This window comes from Lygodium microphyllum, chromosome 4 (assembly GCF_053477565.2).
Source record: "Lygodium microphyllum isolate KBCC chromosome 4, Lygodium_microphyllum_v1.1.10, whole genome shotgun sequence".
Taxonomy (NCBI): Eukaryota; Viridiplantae; Streptophyta; class Polypodiopsida; order Schizaeales; family Lygodiaceae; genus Lygodium; species Lygodium microphyllum.
The window spans coordinates 99998594-100008639 of record NC_141138.1 but is presented as its reverse complement, the minus strand read 5'-3'; the positions used below and the strand labels follow the sequence as shown (position 1 = coordinate 100008639).

Below are 10046 nucleotides of genomic sequence, written 5' to 3'. Positions count from 1 at the left end.
GCCACCATTTGTAAGAAAAGTGTAATTGTGACAAGGTATAACAACATATCTAAACATCCAGCAAGATGTAAAAAGTAATATTTTTTGAAGAGAAGAAACCTCATTAAACATTGTAAAAAAAAAAGTGAATGTTCAAACTTATGATCATTGATTCGAACTATAGAAGTTTACATATTCTCCTTTCGAGATTCTTTATGTATTTAAACAATGCTAAATTTTATCTATAAATATGCTGCACTTTAAAATATGTCACATGTCTAAATACCATCAATAAAACTGCTACATAACAAACATGCAAGAATTGCACATAGAACTTCATACTCCTTTACTTAATGGAGCCGGTCAACCTAGTTATTATCATTGTGTAAAAAACAAACCAAGTGTGTACCCTTGACCTTCTAGGGACCCTTAAAACTTGTCTCAAAGGGGCCTTACAGAAACAAGGCATTCTTATTCGTCAACAATCAACAAGAACAGGTGATGGACGTATGAGCCTGTGTGTAAGGGGCTCATCTGCATGTCGCCAGAGGCCGATGGGGACGAAGCAGCAGGCTCCAAGGGCCACCATATTTATCAAGTGGAGAATGCCCCCTCACTCCGAAAAGTCATCTATCGTCCATGTCATAGTAATTGATAATTAGCACAAAAAGAGGGACGGAGAGCTCCTCTGAGCACATGGACTTGCTTTGCAATGAGTGCTTTAGGTATCCTTCCCCATGGTTGGACAAACAGAACAGCAAGACCAAGGATTCACTGTGGATTCATGCATGGTACATTCGAAAACATCCTCAAGGAACAGAAGAAATACACGGACAGTGTGCTGACACAAAGTGCTTCCATTGTACACTAAAGCATGAAGTCGTGTCCATTGGCTTTCAGAAATATCCAGAGGATACCGCTCTTGTGGCTTCTCTGAAGGCTTGTGCCGGGAAAAAGGATCTCGACACAGGCATCAGACTACATACGGATATCCTCAGAAGGGGTTTGCTTGAGAGGTACTCACATGTTGGCAATACCTTAGTCAATATGTACACCAAATGTGGTGCACTTGCTAAAGCTCGTGATGTGTTCGATGAGCTTCCATCCAGGAATGTGGTCTCGTGGAATGCACTAATTGCAGGCTATGCTCAACAGGGCCAGGGTGAAACAGCTCTGAAGTTTTTTGAGAAGATGCAACGTGATGGTCTCTCTCCAAATGGAGTCACCTTTGTATGTGCCTTGAAAGCTTGTGGCAGCATAGGAGCAGCTAACAAAGGCAAAGATATACATACTGAGATTGTCAGAAAGGGGTTACTGGAAAAAGATATATTTCTTAACACTGCGTTGGTGGATATGTATGCCAAATGTGGTGCACTTTCAGAAGCACAAGCTGTGTTTGACAAGCTTCCAGATCGGAATGTAGTCTCTTGGAGTGCCCTCATTGCAGGATATGCCCAACATGGGCAAGGTGAGAAGGCATTAGATTGTTTTGAACAGATGCAACATGAGGGCTTCACTCCAAATGCAATTACCTTTGTTTGTGTCTTGAAAGCATGTGGTAGTATTGGAGCAGTAGAGAAGGGCAAAGATTTGCATTCTAAGATTGTCAAGGAGGGGCTATTAGAAGAAAATGTTCTGGTTGGCAATGCATTGGTAGACATGTATGTCAAATGCGGTGCACTTGCAAAAGCTCAAGAAGTGTTTGATAAGCTTCCAGTTCGGACTGTAGTGTCATGGAGTGCACTAATTGCAGGATATGGACAATTTGGTAAAGTTGACATTGTTTTTGACTTGTTCAAGAAAATGATAGGAGCAGGTGTGAAGCCTGATTCTGTCATACTTGCTGTTGTGCTTAATGCATGCAGTCACTTAGGTCTAGTGAATGAGGGTGAAATGTACTTTGAGACTATGAGCACCTATTATGGCATCATCCCAACTTTAGAACATCACACTTGCATGGTCGATCTGTATGCTCGCGCAGGCCATTTTGACAAGGCAGTATCACTAATCAAGAGGATGCCATTTTATGATTGCCATCCCTTGTGGATTGCATTATTGAGTGCTTGTTGGAAATGGGGAAATGTGGAGCTTGGAAGATTGGCTTTTGAACATGCAGTGCAATTGGATTTGAAGGATGCTGCAGCGTATATCTGTATGAGTAATATACATGCTGCTGCTGGGATGCATTCTACATTGAAGCTATGAGAACAGTGTGAAAAGGGCCTGTGTGAAGTTAGAAGATATACTCCTCAGCTTTGTGTTGGGTTGTTGCAAGATACTTGCATCAATGCTAAGGATGTGCTATATGGGCATATCATGAAATTGCCCATTGCATGTACCCTTATCAATATAGCCATAGATATTGTGAAATTTTTGCAGGTCTCCAGAAATTGCAGGTCTGCTATGGTTCTAATGTCAGTTTTACAGAAGTGTGGTGTCGGTCAGAAGTTTACATGGCTTTGGGGATGGGAGGAGTATGTTTGGTCTTGGTACTGGTATTGTACATATGCAGAATTTTCTTTTCTTCACTTGACAACAGCCAAATCTATGTAGAGAATGACAATTGTGGTGAATTGAAGCAACTGTTCCACAGTCCAGGTTGAACAGAAACTGTTTTGGCTTCGTTTTGTTGTGCTACATTGTTTCTGGTACCCTTGAAAATGCCAATTTGATTGGTATGCCCAGGTTGACTTTATGATAAGAGAATCCTTACATGCTGCTGAAAGGTCAAAAGTAATCAGCAGTTATGACCAGTGATGCGTCATAGAAGATACCTGCATAGTCTTTGCCTGCAGGAGGTGGTGGTGGTGGTTAGGACGATTAAATGTCATGAAACTAAAATCGAGCATATGTGTTGCAGAACCCCCACATAAGCTTGTTGCTCTATTGAACATGTATTGCAGAGGCATATATTACGTCAAGTCAGCTCAGTTTTGGTGTCACATATAGAGATAGAAATGTCAAGAATTCAAGTCCAAGGATGTTTTATATGAGCCCCCCTGTATAGGATGCATGAGGGGATGTTCTGTTGGATGTCATGCATGCAAGGTGCCTAATGCAAGTTAGAGAGACAATGAGGATCAAAAGGCGGAAGTTGATTCTCACACTCTGTTATACAATGCAAGGAATCAGAGATATACAAGAAAAACCAATGCCAAACCATTAAGAGTACAGCATGGACATCCAAAGGTCCGAAGTGGAAGGGATTATTCATGTGGACATTTGAAGGTTTTTCTGAGTTCTTCTAGACAGGACAGATGGAGGTGCAGCAGGTCTCCACCCTTGAGGAACTGGATAGCTGCATTACCTCTTCCATGCCACTGCCACAGGAATCACAAATCATTATGAAATGCTCATTCAGGTTTAGCAACCTTAAAACAAGGCAGAATTTCTTTGCCTGCAGTCAATGGCCTTGATGAACTTCTTGTAGCAATTCCGCATGCGGCTCTGTGGGCAATGATACGTTTTGAACTCAGAGCCCACCTTACTGCCAAAGGTCACCTGCATCCAAGCATTGGTGTTTGACAAGTTCTCTGGAATGCCCTCTGGCAGAAACAAGGGGCTATGTATGCACCCCACTCTCAATACCTTTGGTCCACCATAAATTGTGAGTCGCCCAAGGCTAGTTCATGTAGGAAGTCCGAGGTGGTGGAGTGAGTATTTTAGTCCAATGAATGGAGCTGAAAGTACACAAACATATACATGTGACCCGAGTATTGACATCCCCCTAACGAAGAGATTGCAACAGGGTAAACTCAACTGGTGAGGTCGCCATCACCATAACTCCAGAGAAAGATGGAGAAGATCTGCAAGTAAGAAGAATATAGAAGGAAACAGAACAACAGTGGGTGCAGCAGATTTCTGGAGGCTTTTATATGTGCCACATTAGGAAGCTAGGCCATGGGAAATGATGAGATGGTAAGTAATTGTTAGACGAGCAATAAGCAATGAAATTATGGAAGAGAGATTGCACAAATTGAAAATGCAGAAGGCACAAGTGCATGGATTCCAGATGGAAGAAAGATTGCACAAACTGAAAATGCAAAAGATACAAATGCATGGGAACAGAAATCCACTATGAGAATCAAGAGTACATTGGTTGGGCGTCAGCTCACACATTCCAGGAGCTTCCTCTATCCACACCAAGGAGCTGTTCCTGTAACGGTTTTTACCAGAAACAAGTTTTTAGCCTGTTTTTTGGTTTTCAAATTAGTCACATGATTGGATCTCCAAATGTATTTTTTAATTGTAAAGATACCTTTTTTGCCGTGTTAGCACATTAATTTTTAATTAGAAAATCATGCCTCTAACAGCTAATAATAGCCAAAGGAGATGGGGCCTGATGTGGGGAGAAGCATGGGTTTTCAAGCAGAAAGTTGTGAGGGTATTTTCCAATGAAAACTACTTTTTTTTTCTCAAAAACCAAAAGATTGCCTATCTGCCAAGGATTGGTTTTTGGTTTTTGATAAAACCCCCTACAAAGAATCTGCAACCACCAGTGTTTTAAGTGGCTACACACCCTTCTGTAGGCAAAAAGTTGGATGACCTACTTGAACAATTGAATAAACAATAAATAAGCTGATCATAAATTAGGCTGTAGACACTTTTGAATATGTAAAATGACCACATTCAGTAGCCTATCTCAAAGCACAATGATTAGATACTTGTATGTGAAATGACCACTTTCAGTACCTAGGATGCAACATGGATAGATACTTGAATGTGATCATGACTCTATGTGCCTCCATGTTGGCACCTTGAAATGGAAGTCCTCCATTATCCCACTGTGGAGTTGTAGTCATACTAGTTACCCTTGTACTAGTCACCAAAGCACTACATATAACTCACTATAGCATGTAGATTGTGACCTTGGGAGCATAAGCATGCCCTTTAGGTCTAGTCTTACGAGACCATACAAGCACATTATGTGTGTAACATCATGCTGTCATGAACTTGCTGTTGGTCACACTTAGGGATTTTTGATTGGGAATGACGTATACTACACTTGATGTAATAAAGGTCCATAACTTGTGCCCAAAGATGTGGATTCAGTGGCATACACATGAAATCAATGAAACATGCAGGTGCATCAATGTATCCTCTTTCCACCCTTATAATCCCCCTTTGGAAATGAGCATGTTATGGTGTTAGTATCATAGAACTGAAAAAAGACCACTTAGCCACTAGTAGGCCTAAAGTGAACCAAGTTGATATAGGTAGTAAACCCCACTATGAAGCAATTGGAGCAACCAAAAGAATGAAGTAAGCACCAATAAGAGTTAAATAATTTTTTCTAGTACGAGTGCTACAATTTCATCCAAGAAAATTGTATTTCGTTTTTTCCCCCAAAGATGTGTTGTCCATTGTGGAATTGAAAGCTGAGCTCACTCTCGTGCAAACCATAATTAATTTAATTTGGAATTGAGTCTCACTTGAATCCTAAAATGCATGTGATGTGAAGGCCGATCAAAGGGCCACAAAGGGTAGAAACCTTAGAGGCAATGTATAAAAGAGGTACAAAAGAGTAAAACAAGCTATTCATGTGTGTGTAAACTTGTGGTCTCCTCAGTCTTGCTTTTTCTTTCATGCTATTGTGAAAGTGGAAGAGAGGGAAGGAATGAGTGTGAGAGTGCAGGATTTAGTGGAGAGAAACTCTTGCTATTCCTCTTCTATTCTTTCATTGCATGGTGAGAGATGAAGTTGACGGAATTTGAGAGGTAGAGTCAAGAGGGGGTGAGGATAAATTTCTTGGGGTATAGCTTGTCGTATTCGTAGGGCAATGGGGAGGTGCCGGTCAACATCATCGGTCAGCCTTAGAGGGAAAAATTTTGCAAAAGTTAAAATGTCATATAAATTATAACCCAAATATTTATAAAACAAACAAGTCCTTCCAAGGGAGGATTTGAATCCGCAACATGTCCTCTATGAGACCATGATGCAACTACTATGGTATACCACAACTCAGTAAAAACCTTGTCATATCAATTGTATTAAACATGATTATTAAGTGTCATTATAGAGTATTTTAATAAGGATATGATGTATTATTGAGAGTGTATGTGTGAGAGATCATATGTAAGAGATAGTCAATTTTATCAAAACAGTGTATCTGTATATGAGAGATTGATAGAGAAAACTATGAAGACATTGAAGATGAATACTATGTGAATGATTTCCATTCAAAAATGGTGTATTCTTTTATGTTCCTTGTTTTATTGATGGATTTTATGAAGATGTTGAAGATTATGGTTGATTCTATCAAATCTATGGGAGATATCTACTATGATGCTGAGTGAAGATTTGTTGTTTTCCTTGTTTTTGTCATCAAAAGAATGAAATAAAAGCTTGTTGATGTTACAAGATAGATTTTCTTACAGTAGAATTCCCTTTTTCTTGGTGCCTCTCTTGGGGCTCCATCTTTTTTGTGCACAGCCGGGGAAACTTGCCATCAACAAGCATCAGAAAGGCTGAAAATGAAGGAAATGGCATTGCCAAGAAGAAGAGAATTCAATGGATGCTTCCAAAGTTCCTTCTTCCATTGAAGAGTTAGAGATTCTTATTTCCAAAGCCACTTTCCACAAGAAGTTCATCCCATAATGGCGGAAACATATTACCATCATGATGCAAGCTCTATGTGGTGGACTATTTCCTCTTCCTGTTGAAGCAGCAAAAACATGCATCTTGGTGGCAAATTGTTTGGGCACAAACTGAAGAGCAGAAACAAAGAGAATGACCATCCATGGAAGATTTGGCATTCATTGAGAAGTTTCCAGACATCATTAAGTGGGAGATTGTGAAGAAGCTTCATAAGTCATGGCCGGTGGAGGTTCACAAAAACAAGAAAGAAAAGAGTTGGAATTTTTTCGTGGATGCTCAACAGCAAGATACGTGGGATGCTTGGTGCACTGACAATCTTTTGTTTGTCCAATTAGCAACCCATTGGAAGTTGGTAGACAGAGTATTTTTCACAACATACACTATTGAAACCATCAGAAGCTGGCATTATTATGATGATGGCATAACAACGATTCTAAGACGAATGAGTTTTGATACTTTCAGAATGGAATATCTCCCCATCTGTAGTGATTCGAAAGCCGAATTTAGAGATGTTGAAAAGAAGGAAGTAGAAGAGATGTTGGCCAGAGAATCCTCCAGAGACTGAAGCCCCTCTCTGATTCTATTCTATTGAGTAGAGACCAACTGGTTGGAGCCAACCCCCTGATGATGAATGACACAATCAAGAGGCAAACATTAGAATGAGTCCAGAGGTACGTGAGAAGAGATAAGGCAAGAATCAAGGCTGAGAATGAGCTCGCAACAGAAGCCTCCTTTGATGCCCTAAAAGCACTCTTTACAGAAGTCCCCATGGCAACTCAAGGTCCTCTTCCTAGTCAGATTCGTCTTGGAAATATTGATGATAAGCTAGCAAATGTAGTCCCATTGCCAATTTTTAAGGGAGAGTACAATGAAGTCCTTGATCTTCATGTAGCAGAGTTTATGGTAGCATGTGTGGCTAACAATGCCACAACCCCTGAGCATTGGTTAGCAATCTTCCTCGCCACTTTTCAAGGTGCGGCGTTTCAGTGGTATGAGAGACAAGCAGCATGAACTTTTGGCACATGGGACGACTTGAAGTTAGCCTTCCTCACTAAATTCAGGTGTGAAGGTTTTGAAGAGCGGATGTGAGAGGAGTTCATGAACCTAAGTCAATCCTCTAGAGAAAGAGTAGAAGCTTATGTCTCGCGAATGGAATCCATCCTGAAGAGATGGACTAACCATCATTTGGACGAAGGTATCCAGAAAGGAATGTTTCTCAGAGGCCTACAACTAGAAGTTCGCAAGTTTGTGGAATTGAGAAGACCAATCAATCTACAAGCTGCAGTGGAAGGTGCAAGATTATATGACGAAGTTGAAGCAAGGTTGTCAATGACTCCAGGAAGAGGAGTCTTACCTCCTCCCATGCCAAGAATGGTATACCCATCAAATGCACTCCCAGGGATAGTTCCTTGCCCCTATTCCTAGATGCAAACAGTGCTGCAGTACAGTGCACCTAATCCATAGTGGTCACTGCAGAGGACAGTGTCTTAAATGATGGTTTAACCACAACAACAGTGGCCTCAAATAGTTCCTCCAATGGTGACTCAACAACAGTGGAATCCTACCAACTAGAATCAACAACCCCAAGTCTCAACGAGCTCTGAATCAGAACCAAAACAGAGGACCCTCTGGATTAACCAACCAGTGTATGTAGTAATTACAGAAGCTTCCCAAAACCCTACTACAAGTACTTCAGGAGGTGAAAATTTGAAGGACTACTTATCCAACTCAATTGCAAGTATCAAGAAAGAGCTTATGGATGTGATTACAGAGCAGCTATAGACGCTGAAGTTGAATACCGCCAATATATCCACCCTTGCAGGAGCTGGGAGAGATGTGATGTGTTCTAATACATGGTGTGAAAAGTGTCATCAAGCGGGACATTTAGCCACTGAATGTACCCGAAAACCAACCATTCCTGGAGCCTTCTGTTCATATTGTTTGAGGAAAAACCATACAGAGGATATTTGCTCTCTGAAAGAGATGCAGAATGAAGGCAGAAAGATGAAAACATAAGATTTAACTTGCTAGAATCCAAAATGACAACACAAGACATTGGACCAAAGCCTAGGGAGTTTGGTCCTAATTTTGGTCTAAGGAGGTTTCCCTCTCAAAGTTACAGAGGACGACAGTCTGGCGGTGGTCAGAGATCCGAGGTGGAATGTTACAGATGTGGAGAAAAGGGTCATATCTCACCGAATTGTCCAAACCCCAGAAGATCTGTGGATTACAAGCCCTTACGTAGCAGATGCAAAGGAGAAGGCACATTGCAAAGGACTATCTAAGTCCAGCCCCTGTCAAGGCCAATGCCACTAATAGCAAACAGAAGACACAAGAGCGTGCCTCCAATTTGGTGGAGTTGGAAGTTACCGCTATCACGCGCGCCGAGAAGAAGGGACCGATTGTCCAGAAAGAGAATAATTCCCCTGCCAAGACTGTGAAGTTCAACCTGTCAATAGAGGGATAGAGTAGTACAGGACAGAACAGTGCAGTACAGAGCATTGCAGTGCCACAGAGAGTCACAGAGATAGTACCAGAAATAGGACCAGAGGTCCAAAAGATAGACAATGCAGAATCACCTCTAGAAACAAAAGAGTGCCGATGCTGCCATTGCTAGAAGAAAAAGGAAAGATGAAAATGGGTGTAGCCCCATTCCCTAGCAGGCTGGAGAAGCCTGTGGATCCTATTAAAGATTATGACTTGGTCAAAGACCTAGATACCTTTAAACCAAACCTAACATTCCGACAATTACTGATGCTGTCTCCAAGCTGCCGAAAGAAATTCAAAAGAATCTTGACAAGAAGATGCGGACTAAGGATTGCTCCCCTGCTCCCCCAATAACAAGAAAGTCTAATGGAGTCCCAGAGCCTGTACAGGAAGTAGATGTGGCTAACGCCTTCCTAGATCCTGGAACCCTAGATATTAGTGTATGGATAGAAGGATGCTTTATTTCAAATGCATTGATTGATGAAGGCTCATTGGTAAACATAATGACGGATGTGACAATGAAGGACTTAGGTTTGCAAGGAATTCAACCTACATAGTGCCTTATCAGATTGGTAGACCAAAGCAGAATTAAACCGTTGGGCATCCTCCTATACGTAAAAAAAACCTTTGCAAGAAAAGATTACTGGTTGACCTATCTGGTGGTTAAACCAAATTCTCATGGGATCTCATACCCTCTGCTGTTGGGAAGACCTTGGCTTTTTGAAGCAAGAGCCAAGACGGGACTGGTTCAAAGGAACCCTAACCCTAGGCAGAGGACCCAATAAAGTGGTGTCGAAATTGTATGGATTTCAAAAAGGCAATGGATCCACATCCATCGAAGTCATAACTAACTCCTCCAACGAAGTAACAGATGGTATATCAGGAGACATGGAGGCTGTTAAACAGATATTTTCCAAGAAAATAGAGGCACAGTCCCTAACAGTGGGCACTGTAAGCCAACTACCAAAGGGAGCAGAGTCTTT

The 10046-nt window shown here is 41.3% G+C and overlaps 1 protein-coding gene across 1 annotated transcript; it reads left to right on the top strand.

The window, feature by feature from the left end:
• Positions 1–420: 420 nt before the first annotated feature.
• Positions 421–4359, top strand: LOC148037382 (pentatricopeptide repeat-containing protein At2g13600-like). The gene has a single exon (XM_087676286.1). The coding sequence runs from the start codon at positions 676–678 to the stop codon at positions 2182–2184; it is 1509 nt and encodes a 502-aa protein (XP_087532412.1). The 5' UTR covers positions 421–675; the 3' UTR covers positions 2185–4359.
• Positions 4360–10046: the final 5687 nt, after the last annotated feature.

Bases quoted from the DNA above. Each gene is read 5' to 3' on its own strand.
- LOC148037382 (XM_087676286.1), top strand. From the start codon at position 676: ATGGACTTGCTTTGCAATGAGTGCTTTAGGTATCCTTCCCCATGGTTG.